This window comes from Myxocyprinus asiaticus, chromosome 45, assembly GCF_019703515.2.
Source record: "Myxocyprinus asiaticus isolate MX2 ecotype Aquarium Trade chromosome 45, UBuf_Myxa_2, whole genome shotgun sequence".
In the NCBI taxonomy this organism is placed as follows: domain Eukaryota; kingdom Metazoa; phylum Chordata; class Actinopteri; order Cypriniformes; family Catostomidae; genus Myxocyprinus; species Myxocyprinus asiaticus.
In genome coordinates, this window is record NC_059388.1 from 24,645,022 (window position 1) to 24,662,982 (window position 17,961).

At 38.1% G+C, this 17,961-nt stretch overlaps 1 protein-coding gene and 1 long non-coding RNA gene across 2 annotated transcripts in view; one reads left to right on the plus strand and one right to left on the minus strand.

Annotated features, from left to right (window-relative positions):
* Positions 1-17,961, plus strand: part of ttll12 (tubulin tyrosine ligase-like family, member 12) — a 48,276-nt gene that overhangs the window by 1,593 nt on the left and 28,722 nt on the right. Inside the window, exons 2-4 of the mRNA XM_051688558.1 lie at positions 1,173-1,327; positions 1,760-1,958; positions 2,357-2,516. Coding sequence (XP_051544518.1) covers positions 1,173-1,327; positions 1,760-1,958; positions 2,357-2,516 — 514 coding nt within the window. The remainder of the gene's footprint in view (positions 1-1,172; positions 1,328-1,759; positions 1,959-2,356; positions 2,517-17,961) is intronic.
* LOC127435271 (uncharacterized) lies at positions 7,028-10,274 on the minus strand. The gene is made up of 4 exons (XR_007896163.1): positions 9,692-10,274; positions 9,347-9,559; positions 8,948-9,063; positions 7,028-8,405 (listed from the first exon to the last, which is right to left on the minus strand). It is a non-coding gene; the product is annotated as an uncharacterized LOC127435271 (long non-coding RNA).

Consider the following 17,961-nt stretch of genomic DNA (forward strand, 5'->3'; position numbering starts at 1 on the left):
ATTCAGCTAGGCACGGTAAGCCGCGAGAGCTGAGTATCATAGATATACATACGTAGATTCGGCTGGTTCGGATATGTCATCCCCGGCGCCATGTTGGAACGGTCATTGAGAGCTGTTTGAATGTAAGTGAATGGCAAAGAAGCCTCAGACCGCTGCCGAAACTGCTTTTGTGTGGAAACAGTTCATCATGTAATGATGTAATTGACTGACTGAGTGCTAATTTTCAGTATGATTGCCATAATATTTTAATTTGTAGAGGACTTTATTTGTGGTTTGCTATGGGGTTTGCTATGCAGTTATTCTACTGTTTTAGAAGTGAAGTTAGGATTTTTTTCTTTTTTTTAATAATTAAAATATTGGCCAATGTTTATGGAAAATCAGATAATCTGGATGTTGGCTGGAAAAGACAATAGACTTTTAATTGAATCTGTCAATTTACATTAATATGTTGATGGATGGCTCTTGACCTATCCATAAGGTATCTACGTATAGTTATCTATGGCATGAAGTGTCCAACATTCCACACTCCATTTTGGCGGTTGAAAGTGCATTTTCCAGGTACTCGTAGTACACTTATTTTTGTTGCATTTTCAGTGTTAACGTACTACTCATACTACTTACACTACAAAATTACATAGAATATTGCAGAAGTGTGCTGTTTGGGATGCATCTTATTGAATCAACTGATTTGTTCTAAACAGAGTCATACACCACCGAAACAATAGATTGAACAAGAACGATTTGTTCACTTAAAAAGATTTGTTTAAAAACACTGATTCGTTTACGAACAAAACACTACTAGTTCAAGACTACTGATATATTTGGGCCTATGCCACCTGGCCTCCAGTGGTTTACATTAAATCTCAGACTCCAGACCTAGACTATCAATCAAGGTTGAAGATGGCTATGTCTAGAATTACCCCCCTCATATTCCTTGGGAGCCCTAAGTCTAATGCATAACAATGCAACAGCACTGATAGAAGAACTAGAAAACTTTTTTATTTTTATTTTAATGATTTTTTTCCCCCTTACAATATCAGTTTTGCTTAATTTTTTGGTATCTAATGTAATTACATTTTTATTTGGCTCAATTATGGGTTCAAGTATGGCCCACTGTATGTAAGTTAACCAAGTATGATCAACCAGATTAATAGATTTTCTTTTTCTTGAAGGTATTTGATGCTGGTGAGGTGTTTGGGATCATGCATGTGGAAGAAGAGGGAGAGCAGGATGAGGAGAATGAACGGAGAGCCAATCCTGGAGATGAGATTACTTATAAAGTGATCGTCACTAGAGAGAGTGGCCTGCAGGCTGCTGATCCCACCAGGTGAGGACAGCAGTGAGTCATTTTGCTGGCAGGCATATGTGCGAGTTGCTTTTGACTGTTTTCCAGGGAGAATGAAACTTGGCCATCCTAAAAGTTGAGCATACTCCCACAGAAAGAGAAAGAAACTGCTGGAAGCTTGTACCACAATTGTTGGTGATCTCAAAGGCATATGTGTGTTGGAATGAAAGGAATAGTTGCCCCAAAAATGAAAATTCTGTCTTTATTTACTCACTCTCATGTTGTTCCAAACCGTATGACTTTCTTCTGTGGAACACAATGGAGATGACATGCTATTACCATAATACATGTCCAAAAACATGGTTCTTTTTTGGTCTACTAATTGTAGATTTCTGTCATGAAGGCTATTGAACAAATCGATTTTGTAATACATTTTGAAAACATTTTTCTTTATCTCTCTCTTTTGATTTGAAGTGTATTTCTTGTAGATCACGCCTGGACGTACAGAGCAGAAAGTGCCCGGCAGCAGCTGTTGGATATTCCCGGGCTGTTGATCCGGATGGCCAGTCTGATGGGTCTGCCGTTCCACGGAGAGGCCCCTGACCCAGACATCGTGGAGCTGGTTCTAGACAACATGTGGAAATACAACCAAACTTATCAGCTTTCCCAAGGGGTAAGAGAAGGGGACAATTCTATTAAATGGATAGTTCAGCTAAAATGACAAAGTCTGCTATAATTTACTCACCCTCATGTTGTTCCAAATCTGTATGACTTTCTATGTTCCGTGGAACACAAAAGGAGATGTTAGGCAGTATGTTGTTCTCGGCCATTTTTTTTTTTTTTTTTTCATACAGTGAAAGTGAATGGTGTCTGAGGATGTCATTCTGCCTAACATCTTTTGTGTCTCATGGAAGGAAGTCATACAGGTTTGGAACAATATAAGGGTGAGTTAATAGAGACTTTTTTTTTTGGGTGAACTTTTCCTTTAATCTACCAATCCACTTTGTGAGACACTATGTTGCTGCTGAATTTTGATTTGACATTGATGATGATGATGTATGTATGTTGCAGTCTGCAGAAGAGAAAGTGCCTGTGTGGTACATTATGGATGAATTTGGTTCTCGGGTCCAACACTCCTCCCAGCCCACCTGCTGTATGGCTCCTCTGTTCTATGCCCCTCAACAGATTGCTTACTCAGTGCTGTGGCCACTGCAAGACCTTGAGAATGGAGGTACACACACACACACACACACACACACACAAAAAACTAATTTAGCTTTTTGATTTACATCAGGTGTCTTCAACAGGGGGTCCATGGCGGGGCGGGCGGGCGGGAGGCGGGCATGGCGGTGTTATCGTTTGATCTCAACTAATTTTTGTGAAAAAATGTGTTAAACAAAAGTATAGTATAAAGTTAACTTTAACCAAAGTTAAAGTTCAGATGACTGATTTATTGTCTCTCCCATATAAAAAGGTAATTAGTAAAATTAAAATATAATGTACAAGTATGTGACTATGTATATCAATAATGATTGATGCATGTAGAATAAGCAGAAAATAAATGACTGAGAATCAGTGAAATTTTGACAAAAGGAAAAGCTATTTAAATCAAAGATCAAAATGAGTCATTTCATTGATAAAATCTTTAAAGTGATAATAGAACATTTCTGTTGTGAATATACCATAAAGAACAGAGTGAAAAAGGTTCTTGTTTTCCTCTATAGAAGATAAATATTTAGCTAATGAGATTTGTTTAGAGCAGAGTTAAACTGTCTTAATGATTCATTAGTAAATTGGTCAAAATCTAGGTGATTTTTATCCATCTATATCCAGTAATCACAAATGTGTGGAAAGGTTATTGAAATTAAATTTCATTGGTCAAAAAGTGGTGAAGCTCTGAGTCAAGTAGGTACAACAAGTAAAAGCAGTTGAGATATACACCGATCAGCCACAACATTAAAACCACCTGCCTAATATTGTGTAGATCCCCCTCATGCCGCCAAAACAGCGCCAATAGCATTCTGAAATGATATTCTGCTCACCACAATTGTACAGAGCAGTTATCTTGAGTTACAGTAGACTTTCAGTTTGAACCAGTCTGGCCATTCTCTGTTGACCATGTCTCATCAACAAGGCATTTCTGTCCACAGAACTGCCACTCACAGGGTGTTTTTTGTTTTTGGCACCATTCGGATTAAATTGTAGAGACTATTTTGTGTGAAAATCCCAGGAGATCAGCAGTTACAGAAATACTCAAACCAGCCTGTCTGGCACCAACAATCATGACACTCTCAATCAGATCACATTTTTCCCCATTCTGATGGTTGATGTGAACATTAACTGTTTTTATGCACAGCACTGCTGCCACACAATTGGCTAATTAGATAAATACAAAGACAAAGTCTACAGTAGCTCAGATAACCGCTCTGTACAATTGTGGTGAGAAGAATATCATCTCAGAATGCTATTCTGAGATATGGGTTGGCGCTGTTTTGGCGGCATGAGGCGGACATACACAATATTAGGCGGGTGGTTTTAATGTTGTGGCTGATCGGTGTATATCACATGCCAGTCATGAGCAGAAGGGAAGTAAGGAACAACACTCGAGAGAATATACTGTCTAAATATGTGCACAAGTATCAAGTAGAGAATTTCATTCTTTATCACATGAGTCAGAAAGCCCTTAATACCAAGAAAAACAAGAAGTTACAGTATATGCTAAATAGTGGTTTTCATGCTACACTTAAAAAGGTCTTGAGAGCGTACTTGTGAATTTCATGGTTTCTAACCCGAAACAAAAGTCACAATTTTCCATCTACGTCTTTCACTAAACACCATATGGCAGCCCGCTTTGCAGAGTTTTACCTTTTCAGTTAAAAGCTAGATGTATTCAAATTACACTTCAGATAGATGAAGAAAAAACAATCATGTTGATTATCAAATTATAATTTTTTGATTGATTTCACTGTCACCAATAACAGAATGTAAATGTACTGATAGTACAGTACTGTGGTAAAGTTTTAGCCACTTGTGAAAAATGTTGCATAGTGAGGATGTCTTCAAAAATAATGACAAATAGCTTTCATTTTTCATTTAACATCATATAAAGTCCTGTAAACATAAAAAAGCTAAATCAATATTTGGTGTGGCCACCTTTGCCTTTAAAACAGCACCAATTCTCCTAGGTACACCTGGACACAGTTTTTCTTAGTTGTTGGCAGATAGGATGTTCCAAGCTTCTTGGAGAATTCACCACAGTTCTTCTATCTATTTAGGCTGTCTCAATTGCTTCTGTCTCTTCATGTAATCTCAGACAGACACAGTGTTCAGTGGGGGGCTCTGTGGGGACAATGCCATCTCTTGCAGAGTGCCCTGCTCTTCTGTTCTATTCTATTCTATTTGTAAAAGGAATGTTTGGGAGTCTAAAATGTATTTTTCTTATTGACACACTAAAGCTGAAGATATAAATAACCATCTTAAGACAAATGTTTTTATGAAACATTTTAAGTGCCTAAAACTTTTGCACAGTACTGTATGTGCATTATAGGGCAGGCTTAATATGTAAGACTCAAATGTAAGACTTAAAATGTTTTATACAATGTGATGGGTTCACTGCTCTGTCTCTCTGTCTAAAAGGATCCTTGACCTAATAAAGGTTTAAGAACCCTGATTTGCATGAATAAAGTACACTCCCAGAAACATCTAGACATCTTATCCAAATAAAAATTATATTAGTTATGCTTGCTAAGGCAAGAATTTATAGTATATTTTAGAGGATCACCTTCATGTTGAGCTTAGCACATTGTTAAAACTGGAATGTTCAACTTCCTGTGTATCCCCAGCAGGATAAAAAAATCTGGAATGTGGATGGACTGTCCTTGACTTATGTCAAGACAAAGTAGCATCTAAGGTTCTTATCAGAATCAGATCAATGTGAAGTAGAGGGTGCATCTGCATCTGAAACTGTAACTGTTGTAACCTTGTACTTTTCACTGGCAGCAAGTTTTCTCAGTGTGCGCTTGTCTTTCAAGAGTTTATCGTAAAATGCAGAGCAGTCCAGTCCAAAATTAAAATGTACGAAAAGCATTGCCTTCATGACTGTTACACTGAGTCGAGATTTATCCGGTGTCCATGCTGCGTTCATTAATGAGAACACATGCTCCACCGATGCATATGTCCCAGGCAGGCATAAAACAAATTCCACGACCTTGGCTAAGACTCCGAAGTAGATGGTCTTGCTCTCCAGCTCACGAAAAACTTCTGTCCATCTCTGACACGGCCATCTTGTTCATGTTCCACACAGTGATGCGACGAGTGACAATGTTTTTCGTGCAAGCCCGCTCATAAAAGAGCGTGGTTTCGTCAATCAAACTGAGAGTGAGATTCTGGAGTAGAAATGTTCAAGGCTGCTCTGAATGTCTTTCCACTATAGGATGTCTCTCAGTAGGGCCCACTCAAGATTTTTTGTGTTCTCCAATGAGCGGCTCCAATTTTGGAGGTAATCCACCGATGCTGAATAAAAGTTTCTCACTGTACAAAAGTAATCATCTGCTCGCATGTCACCAGCTTCACCCATGGCATCCAACTGCTTTTTAATGTCAGAGGGTATAAATTATTCCTCCAATCTGGCCTGCAAGACTTTTCTCAGGTCATGAATGTGCAAAGCTATGGCTGTGCACAACAGAATGATAAACAAAAAGTCCTTCACTTGTGTGTACCTTGTCAGATTCTGAACTTTGCTTCACAATAAAATAGATAAAACTTGGTGTGGCACATTTTAGCAGCATCCACATGCTTTTTTGTATGAACATACTGCGCAATGCCGGTGTGGCCTCCATGGGCGATGGAAAAGCGAGCTCCACAAATCTCTCACCACACTTTACTAGGCTCTGTCTGTGTCTCCTTTTTTAGAAATGTAAACTCTTTTTGAAGGTCCTCAATGTACATGCACACTTCCTTGAAATTTTTCCAGCCTCAATTTCATCTGTGTGCTCTTTCAGACTGACTCATCAATCAGTTCACTAACTGGACATCTATTGATAGAGGATTTTGATCAGATAGTTTAATCCAGTCATGTACTTCAAATAACGCGGTGTGATTTTATTGGTTTTACAAGCCATATCCTTGGCTACCTTTGATTAGAATACTCACGTGTCTGAGAAAGCGGCATAGGCTATAGAGAAATTTTGGGAGAGGGGAAATACGGGACAAAACACAATTTTTTCAGAATATGTCGGGACGCTAGGAAAAAGTGCTTAAATACGGGACTGTCCTGGGAAAAACAGGACGTCTGGCCACCCTATAACCCTATATAATAAATTATGTTTAACTTATTTAATACATACAACACTAATGGGTAACAATTGTTATATTCTTTGTATAACATATTTTACAGATAATAGCAGTTCAAAGTTTTATGTATCTCTTGTCAGCAAAATATATTTAATACATTGGCTAAAATAAGGAGGCAGGGTAATTGCACACTTCAAAAGCATTCAGTTCTAATTACTTAACCTCTCTCTCAAAATTACATTTTCAATTTAAAGTACCTTATTGGCATGATTGTGTTTACATACAATATTGCCAAAGCATTAAAACAAAAAACAAATAATGAAACGAAAAAAATAATAGTAATATAACAGTGACATAACAATAAAAATATATTAATATAAGGTAAATAATAGCAATAACAATATGCACTATACAATTTAAAATAAATTAACATTAAACAGGATGCTATGAACAAAAAAGAAATACTGTAACATGTTTATTAATACCCCTTGATTATGTTGATCAAGGCAGTGATTGGTTTTTGACAATGTGCAGCTCAGACATGTATTTTGCTGCAGCTGATGAGTAATTGTCCTCCCCCGTAACACCTGCAGTAGATCTGTTTCTGCTGAACTCTCTCTTTCTGGTTGATTTAGCCTTGAGTCAGGTGCGCTGAGTTTTATATTTATTTATTGGTGGGATTTTCCCTGGTTTAAGTCTTCCATCTGTAGGGTGTTATCTGAATAATTCATTAGACTGTGTTTGGCTCTTCAAGCAGAAGGAGGGGCTCTATCTCCCTTTCTTACAATATAAATGAGAAGGAACAGGATTAGAGTAATTTACTATTATGAACACTATGGTCCTAATGAAGTGTCTGATGTGGTCTTACATTTACATTTATTCATTTGGCAGACGCTTTTATCCAAAGCGACTTACAAAAGAGGAAAAACATGAGCAAATCATCTTAAGGAGACAGTGGTATGAAAAAGTGCCATATTACAAAGTTTCACTAGCATCAGAATAGTATTCAAAACAGATTAAAGTGCAACAAGAATTTTTATTTTTTTATTTTTTTATAATTAGTGACTGGTTAAATGCTCATGGAAAAGATGTGTTTTTAGTAATTTTTTAAAGACAGAAAGTGAGTCAGCTTCACAGATGGAGTTGGGAAGGTCATTCCACCAACGTGGTATGATGAAGCCGAAAGTTCGGGAAAGTATTGGTGCCTCTTTGTGTTGGTACAACAAGGCAACGTTCCTTAGCCGACCACAGGCTTCTAGTGGGTGCGTAGCTCTGCAGAAATGATTTTAGGTATGCTGGAGCAGACCCAGTGACTGTTCTGTATGCCAGCATCAGAGCCTTGAATTTGATACGTGCATTAACCAGCAGCCAGTGAAGAGAGACAATGAGTGGTGTAACATGCGCTCCCTTTGGTTGATAAAAGACCAGACGTGCTTCTGCATTCTGGATCATTTGCAGGGGTCTAATTGCACTTGCAGGGAGACGTGCTAAGAGAGCGTTACAGTAGTCTAGTCTAGTTATGACAAGTGACTGAACAAGAAGTTGTGTGGCATGTTCAGAGAGGAAGGGTCTTATCTTCCTGATATTATAGAGTGTAAATCTACATGATCTTGTGGTCTTTGAGATGTGGTCTGTGAAATGTAGTTTATCGCTGGTTACCCCTAGATTTCGCACCGTTTTGGAAGGTGTTACTGTAGTTGCACCCAGCTGCACATTGATGTTGTGTTCAACAGCAGGGTTGGCTGGAAAGACAAGGAGTTAGGGTTAGGGCAGTCTCGGTGGAGTGTCCACTTTTGAAGCCTGACTGATTGTCATCCAGCAGCTTGTTCTGTGAGAGATAGGCAGAGATTTGATTGAAAACTGCCCTTTCAAGTGTTTTTGCCATGAATGGGATGAGAGAGACTGGTCTGTAATGTTCTATTTCTGTCGGGTTAAGTGCGGGTTTCTTCAGCAACGGGGTTACTCGAGCCTGCTTAAATGTAGTGGGAAAAGTGCCTGTAAGCAGAGATGTGTTAATTATGTGTGTGAGTGCAGGTAGGATGGATGGAGAGATGGAGGAGTGGTTGGAGAGGAGGAGTTTAGAGACCTCGGTGTCAGTCAGAGGAAAGAACATAGAAACAGAAGAGTTGCATACAGGAAATGGGTGTTTGACAGGGTGTGGTGCTGAGAATGTATTGCTGATGGTTGTAACCTTATTAGTAAAAAATGTGGCGAAGACATCTGCTGTCAATGATGTGTCAGGTGGTGGAGGGGGAGGGCAGAGAAGTGTGTTGAATGTTCTAAACAAGCTGCGAGTGTCTGTGGTGATGTTGATCTTGTTCTGGTAATGGGAGGTTTTTGAAAAAGTTGCAAGCAGAGACTGATACTTACCTAGATCTGCTGGACCTTTAGATTTCCCCCATCTCCTCTCAGCTGCCCTGAGGTCAGTCCAATGTTCACTATGGACGTCCGAGAGCCAGGGGCTGGGTGGTGTAGCACGTGCTGGCCTTGAGGAGAGAGGACAGATGTTGTCTAGACAGGTTGTTAAAGTAGAGCTTAATGTGTCTGTGGCAGTGTTTACATCAAGCGTGGAAAATACATTTGGTGTTGGAAGAGAGGTAGAGACAGCAATGGAAAGATGAGAGGGTGAAAGAGAACGGAGGTTACGGTGAAAGGATACCAAAGGCGGAGTCTGTTTTAATGTAGATGGGAGAGTCATGTGGAATTGAACAAAGCAGTGATCAGGGACATGTAAGGGAGTAACAAGAATATTTGAGTTGGTACAGTTACGTGTAAAAATGAGGTCCAGCTCGTTGCCTGATCTGTGAGTGGCTGTGGTGTGTAGTCTTTCCAAGTCAAATGAGGCCAGAAGAGTATTCAATTCAGTGGCCTGGAGCTTGTCGTGGTGTATGTTGAAATCACCAAGAACCACAAGTGGCCTACCATCCTCCGGGAAGGAGGACAGCAGGACATGCAACTCCTCGAGAAAGTTTGTCAGCTGACCTAGAGGGCAATAGATGACAACAACATGTATTTTTGTGGGTTGCATTGTAATAATAGCATGGAATTCAAAAGTAGTATTGTTACGTAGTGAAGAGTGTGGTGAAAAAGTCCAGTTGTTATGAATGAGCAAACCTGTTCCCCCACCCCTACTGGTGTGTCGAGGGTTGTGAGAGAAGAAGTTGTTGAAGAGAGCAGCAGGTGTTGCTGTATCCTCTGGACATATCCATGTTTCTGTCAGTGCCAGGATGCTGAGGGTGGACTGTGTGTGTGGCAAAGGCTTGAATGAAGTCAGCTTTATTTACAGCTGACTGGCAGTTCCAGAGTCCCATTGAGAAAGAGAGCGGAGCAGGTGCTGAAGTGCAAAGTGGCCGTAGGTTGTGTGGGTTGCGTTTGGTCTTGCATCTATATTGTGTAAGTGGTCTGTAACAGATAACAGGGATGTGCTTGAAGGCATATGTTATTTGTGAAGTAGACATGTTAGTATGTACAAGGAAAATAGCAAAAGAGATAAAATTAAAAGATACTTAAGTGCTATGTTGAGTGGCGCCTTGTCATGTCCTTGCTCGGTGGACTCACACAGGTAGACTCGCTGGTCTTTACACAAGTAGGTCTTCACACGAGGAGGGCTTTACACAAGGGCTACCACTTCCACTGCCGCTTCCACGTGAGCATTTAAGTCAAATATATACACTATGTTAAGAGCCGTTCAGTGAAAAATTCAGGACATGCCGTAATGCTACTCAGCACAACAAAGCTAGTCACGTGGGCAACTGAAACTAAGGGTTGTGTGAGGTGACAAGCGCGGGAACAAACGCAACTTCAGTACACCGCAAATAAATTATGCTGCACTTAGCAATAAATAATACTCGAAAACAAGTGAAGCACTCTTTATAGACATTAAAAACAACGATAATTTTACACACACACTGGACAAACAACTCTAACTCTAGCAGTGAATACCCTGGGACAAGTCAAAACAATATAGCACACACACCAACACACGTTTAAGCGACGCGAGTTCAAGAATGTAAACAAACAGCACAAGTCTAGCAATGAATACCACTCTTCAACAAAGTAAAACAGTGAAATAAACACACTTACACGCAACTGCAGATTCTTTTAGATCGTCTTCTGCCCATCCGCCATTAGGTTCAACACGTTGTGCTATTCTGCTCACTACAATTGTACAGAGTGGTTATCTGAGTTACCGTAGTCTTTTTGTCTGCTCGACCGAGTCTGGCCATTCTCCGTTAACCTCTCTCATGAACAAGGCATTTTTGTCTGCAGAAATACCGCTAACTGGACTTTTTTGGCACCATTCTGAGTAAACTCTAGAGACTGTTGTGTGTAAAAATCTCAGGAGATCAGCAGTTACAGAAATACTATTGTGAAAGAAATTATAATAGTTAGGTGTATTAAAACATTGTTATGATTTATGTATGATTAACTTTGAGCTAGCATTTGCAGCATAAGAGCAGCTCAGTAATGTGCTGATGTCCATCCTGTTTTTCAAGTCACCAATCTTGTTTTTAAGTAAAAAAGATAATACCTCCCTTCCTGTTTTAACAAATTCTGCTGTGGTCAGATCTCAGTGGAAATTTGTGAAATGGCAGCAGTGATTTGTTTTTAATTTTTTTTTTACACAAACGTATCGATTTGCTTCAGAAGTCATTCATTGATGGACTGGAGTCTCATGGATTACTTTTATGCTGCCTAAAGATGACTTTTGGACATTCAAAGTGCTGGCAACTGTGTACTTTCATTATAAGGACAAGTTAAGCTAAATCGACAGCATTTGTGGCATAATGTTGATTACCACAAAAATTTATTTTGACTCGATCCACCTTTTCTTTTAAAAAAAAGCAAAAATCGATGTTACTGTGAGGCCCTTACAATGGAAGTGAATGGGGACAATGAAAGTGAACGTGGCCAATTTTTGGAGGCTTTAAAGACAGAAATGTGAAGCTTATAATTACAAGTACTTGCATTAATTCTTCTGTTAAAATGTGTGTGTTATTTGAGCTGTAAAATTGTTTTAAAAACATTTTAGGGTTTGTAGACATTACATCGTCATGGTAACAAAGTTGTAAAATTGGCTCCAATTTTATACAGAAAAGGTTTGTAAGTGAATTTATCGCACAAAAATCATGTTTACACACATATCCTTTGTCTTGTGGTTATACTTTTGAAAAAGTGAGTAAGCCACACTTAAGAGGCACAATCACAATTTTATCTGCTGTATGCAAAAAAAAACAAGCAGCAGAATCTGAGAAGCGATCAAATAAAAAGCAAGATATTATTCTGTTTGCCCACAGTTCTGTGAGTATCTAGATGCTTGACTTCCAAAGAATGAGCTTAAAGATGGTGTGCTTTTGACTCTGAAACACTGGATTCAACATGTTTCTTAGAGAAACACTATGTGATGCATTCCTCTAATAGGTTATTCATATTAATGGTTGATGGATAAGGGGTTTTGAGTGGTCTATTTCTAAACCAGTACAATACTTGTAAAAAAGGGTATAAACCAAACTATTGGTCCAGTGTCGGATTCCAATAGAATGGCTGAAGATTTCTGTGTTGTTCTTTTCTGAGCACAAAAACACTTATTAATATAAATGTAATATTATATAAAATCACCAGTTCCGTTCATAGTCAGCGGTTGCAGGGTTTACTAATATCATCTGGTTCGGCCGCCTACTGCTTGCTCATAACCAGATGATAGTTTTATTTAGTCATGTTTCATACAGCTTTGCTAAGACGGTGATAAGCAGTGACTGGTAGTCTTACGTGGTTTTCTCCTATTCATAAGCTCCAGTAATGATCATTATCCTTAACATAAGTTTGCGGTAACAAAAGGCATCCCTCGAATCTACTGATGATAAATGATTTCTGAGGAATACAGAATAAATAAAAAAGTAACAATTTATTTGCCAGGTAGGATTTAAAACGTAAATTACAAAAATCAAAGCCAATTTCACACATGATCAGAATAAACAAACATTCCTAAAAATAAAAGACAAGTCAAAGAAACATACCTGGCAATAGAACACAGCACAGCAGTGCTGGATATCTGACTACAGACTCGCTGATTCCTTTGTCACCTCTCCTTAAATACCAAACGATTCTATTGTTATTTCAGATGTGTGTTTGATGTTATTCGGGATTTGGTTTACAATTTAGGGGTTTGAAGGTAGACCTTTGAAACTTGTGATTGAGTAGGTCGTTTGATGTTTACAGAGAATCCACCTAATCTGCATACAGCATCTGGTCCCTGATAGAGTGCAGTATTTTACTAAGTTCTTAAATCTTACTTGTGATTTGACTTTGCTGAAAGGGAATGAGACCGTTTTACCAGTTGCACTGAGACCTCCTGAATGATACCAAACATGTATGATCAGAAAACCTTTTACATTACAGAACAGGATAAGTCATAACTTAGTTTTTGGTGACCCGAAAGTGACCTGAGGTGAGAGAGGAGGCAGATGTGAATGAGATTTGCATTTTATGGTCGTTGATCAGTAGGGTGTGTTGTCTCAGGTGGAGATGCTCTTCTATGTGAGAGAGTTATGATATTGGCTCTCACAGAGCCTTTTGGGTGTAGACATCCTGGTGCCAGCCTTACAAATGTTAATAAAACATTTATTTATTTATTTATTTTCATATTTATTGTATTAGTGTTTATTAAAAAGCGGGAAATAAAAAAGCATATTCTTTGTGTTGGCATTTTAGAAATGGCTATAATGTATCGTAACATGAATATTAATAGTAATAAAAGTATGTCATTACATAAATGTGTTATGGATGTGGGATTGATTATTTTGCAATCCCTTCTGTTTTAGTTGATGTACTTGCAAAACAAACAGTCTCAGACAGCTTGCCTATGGAATAATCATAGACCATTCATAGCAAGCATTATGCATATTACAGCAAAAATGGCACGAGCTGGCAGAAAATCCATTCTGATTGTCTGGCTGCAATGCAACTCTTGTGAGACCGGGGTGTACAGGTTTTTATCAATTCATCAGGTAACAAAATTTTGTTTAGAATTTACCAGGCTGTTGTAATGAGCACATTTGAGGAAGAACTAGTCAAAAACTATTTTTATTTTATTTTATTTTTTTTATTAGATTTGCCAAAACTTTCAAAGTTTATGGCATTGAATCTTTGAAAGAAATTTAATTGTTTGAAGCAGATGATGTGATGAAGTGATTATTTGAATAAGCTACCACTTATGTTGCATATCATACCACAGTAATTCATAAAAACAAGTAATGGTAAAAAAAAAAAAAATTCACATAAATTTTTGTTTTAAACCAATATGTTTTACAACAGACACCGATCAGTCTGTGCAGCCCCGAAGTCAAACACACCTATTATAAAATCAATTACAGTTGACGTGGTCGCTATAATGTGGTTCTCGCTCTCAGTGGGGCACGTGGTGAGTTGTGCGTGGATGCCGCGGAGAATAGCGTGAGCCTCCACATGCGCTAGGTCTCCGCGGTAATGCGCTCAACAAGCCACGTGATAAGATGCACAGATTGACGGCCTCAGACGCGGAGGCAACTGAGATTCATCCTCCGTCACCTGGATGTTTTTTCATTATGCATCATCACCTTTACAAAATTGTTTCATGATTTTACATGAGTAAAAGTTATATTTTGACAATGTTATAGTTTCATATTAAATAATCTAAAGGTAGTATCTTTTAGACCTCATTTTATATCAACAGTGGCATTTCTCAAGATGTATTTCAGCTAGTACTTGTTTTTTCATGAATACTATAATTTGTTATTATTATTACTATTATTTAAGATTAGCTACACTGACCTACACTTTTTTTGCTTTATAACATGTTATAGTTACATGCTATTTTTTTTATCATGTTTATAATTTGGTTTATTATAATTCTGTTTGCTTTCTTATTCTATTTATTTTATTTATTTTCAAAAGTGAGACTTCAATAAAAAAAAAATGGTTTCAAGTTTCAATTATAATAAAGTGTTTGTTCAACCAAAAAAAAAAAAAAAAAACCCTGCTGCTTTCGCTCCTTTAAGGGTCATTGTAACCGATAATAATAATTGTGTAATACCATATACCGTGAAACAGTTATATTTTCTGAGACGGTTATCGTACAGTGAAAATCTCATACCGTTGCAATCCTACTGCCACCTCCATGCTTCACGATTGGGATGGTGTTCTTCAGCTTGCAAGCCTCACCCTTTTTTCTCCAAACATAACAATGGTCATTATGGCCAAAGAGTTACATTTTTGTTTCATCAGACCAGAGGACATTTCTCCAAAAAGTAAGATCTTTGTCCCCATGTGCACTTGCAAACTGTAGTCTGACTTTTTTATGGTGGTTTTGGAGCAGTGGTTTCTTCCTTGCAGAACAGCCTTTCACGTTATGTCGATATAGGACTTGTTTTACTGTGGATATAGATACTTGTCTACCTGTTTCCTCCTGCATCTTCACAAGGTCCTTTGCTGTTGTTCTGGGATTGATTTGCACTTTTTGCATCAAACTACGTTCATCTCTAGGAGACAGAATGCGTCTCCTTCCCGAGCGGTATGATGGCTGCGTGGTCCCATGGTGTTTATACTTGCGTACTATTGTTTGTACAGATGAACGTGATACCTTCAGGCATTTGGAAATTGCTCCCAAGAATGAACCAGACTTGTGAAGGTTTTTCTGAGGTCTTGGCTGATTTCTTTTGATTTTCCCATGATTTAAAGCAAAGAGGCACTGAGTTTGAAGGTAGGCCTTCAAATACATCCACAGGTACACCTCTAATTAGCCTATCAGAAACTAATTGGCTAAATTGCCTATAGGCTTGACATAATTTTCTGGAATTTTCCAAGCTGCTTAAAAGCACAGTTAACTTGGTGTATGTAAACTTCTGACCCACTGGAATTGTGTTAGTCAATTAAAAGTGAAACAATCTGTCTGTAAAGAATTATTGGAAAAATTACTTGCGCACAAAGTAGATGTCCTAAACAACTTGCCAAAACTATAGTTTGCTAATATGAAATCTGTGGAGTGGTTAAAAAATTAGTTTTAATGACTTCAGCCTAAGTGTATATAAACTACTGACTTCAGCTGTAATGGTGTGAGCTACTCTGAAGTAAAACTGATGTTTACATTACTGCTATAACATTATAGTTTTAGTTTCCAAATCAGAAATATGTTTTGTAAGGGGAGGGTGGGCCTCCAAAATAAAATTTGCTTGGGGCCTCTTAATGTCTAGAACAACCCCGGACTGAAACAGCGGTAATTATATGCATATGCAAATAAATTGACATCATCTCTTACAAATACAGAGTGTGATAGGTGAACAGTACAGATAATTAAATGATGCATGTGGACAGATGATTTTCCTTTGCTTATATGATAGTATATTTGTAATCAATTATAATCCGCTATTAAGCAATATTCATATCCATTTTTATATATTAATTTATCTATGCAGTCATATCATCAATGAACTCAATTATGTTTAAACCTGTATGCTAGAACATTGTGTTCCTCTCATTGCATGAAAGTTCGTGCAAACTCTATGACCTCCAGAGACCTCAGAGTTGGTGACCAGGGATCTTAGTGTCTGGGTTTTATGCTTAATTGTCTAAAACTTTGCTCAATCGAGACAGACAGAGGATGTCTCAGTTGCTTTGCTTACCTTGTTGAGCTCAGGAATAGACCTTTTTCACAGACAGTGATGCATTGCAGCCTTATTTATCAGCTTAAATCTAGCAATTTTTTTTTATATTATTGTAATAGACATTTTAATACTGTATACTAAGTAATGTGTAATCACAATCATACATTAAGTCTTGAATGAATATACTGTGTGTGTTTCTGTGTTTCTCTCTGGGTGCATGACTAAAACTCACACTCCCTGGAGACAGAGTGGCCTTGTACCACTCCCACATGTTTTTCTTTTCTAACAAATGGCTGGGGCAGGTTGGAGTTGGGTACGGCTGGCACCAGAGAGAAACCAATTATTCGTTGAGAGTAAGTCTGTTATCAGGAATGCTGAATAATGAAATCCAGCTGTCTCCTAGGGCCCATATAACCAAAGAATTTGGAGGCTCATTGCTCACCACCATTAGAGTCTCCATATGGTTTTGAGTCCACCTTGCAAGTGTGTTCATTAAATACTTATTAGAAAGTCACATCACTCTGAGTCGTTATTACAGAACTTCCACCACAAACATTCATTTTTTAAATATTGAGTGTAAATTTAAAACATTATCCTTTGTGTTATATTACCCTGGAATTAGTTTAAAAAAAATGAATTACCACTTATGCGAGGTGGTTTCTATTACAGCTGCTGAGAGACTGACAGTAAATTTGGCATCTTCTCCCCGCTCTTTTCCTCTTCTGGAAAGACATTCAAATGAAACAGTGGATTTTTTCTTTTGGTCTTGGAGCAAATGAGTAAGTGGAAAATAATATTTGCTGTGATCTCCCATTCACCGCTGTCGAAGTTTACCCTGCAAACGTTTACTTCCGCGTTCCAAAACCCGGAGGGTGAAAAAGGTCTATTTACGATACCTAGCCAGAATAAACATGCAAGAGGGTTTGTTTTGTACCCTTAGACTTAACCACAATTTTTGCACTCGATAGGTCAGAACAGCCTGACCCGACACCTTGAGTTATTGCATGACATCATGCAGAACTTTTGCATCAACAAAGGAAGTGCTTTTAGAACCTACACAGAGGGTATAAAACCCCTAACGAATTTTTAGGCCCTTTTTCACCTACAGTCTCGGTACTTTTCCTTTAGTAACTTTCTAGATGAGAACTCTGAGGAACGGATCAACCGTGGAGACTTTTCCTCTTTCACATTCCAACTCACAAAAGTACCCTCATAGTGATGTCATCTTGTTAAAAGCACTATAAACCTATTTATCAACACAATCTTTTACAATAAAGGCATTTATGACTCTATAAATTACTGTACTGAAATACTCACTCATTGTTTGACTATAAAAAAAAAAATAAAAAAAGTCATGATGCAAGTTACCACACAGTAACAGGCACGCAATACTTCCCTCATGTTCACTAGATTTCAGGACAGTTTAGTGTATAATAGAGTTCAGTTACCTGCTCTCAATAAACATCTGATTATTTATATCCATCATCCCAGGAAAAAAAATAGATGAACTATAGTTCCTTAGGTGCGAATGTGATAAAGTACTAGTTCCTGGGAAAAGTACCTAAAACAGACTTTAGTACCTGCAGGGGGAAAGGGCCATTTGGGTGATATACTAACCTCTCTGCTCTTTTGCCCTCCACATCTGACTCCAACTTTGAGGCCTCAACTCTACTCAATTCATAGTTTAAATTTTATCCATTTACTCAACTTAGTTCATTATACAAGACAATACTCTGTACTATTAGT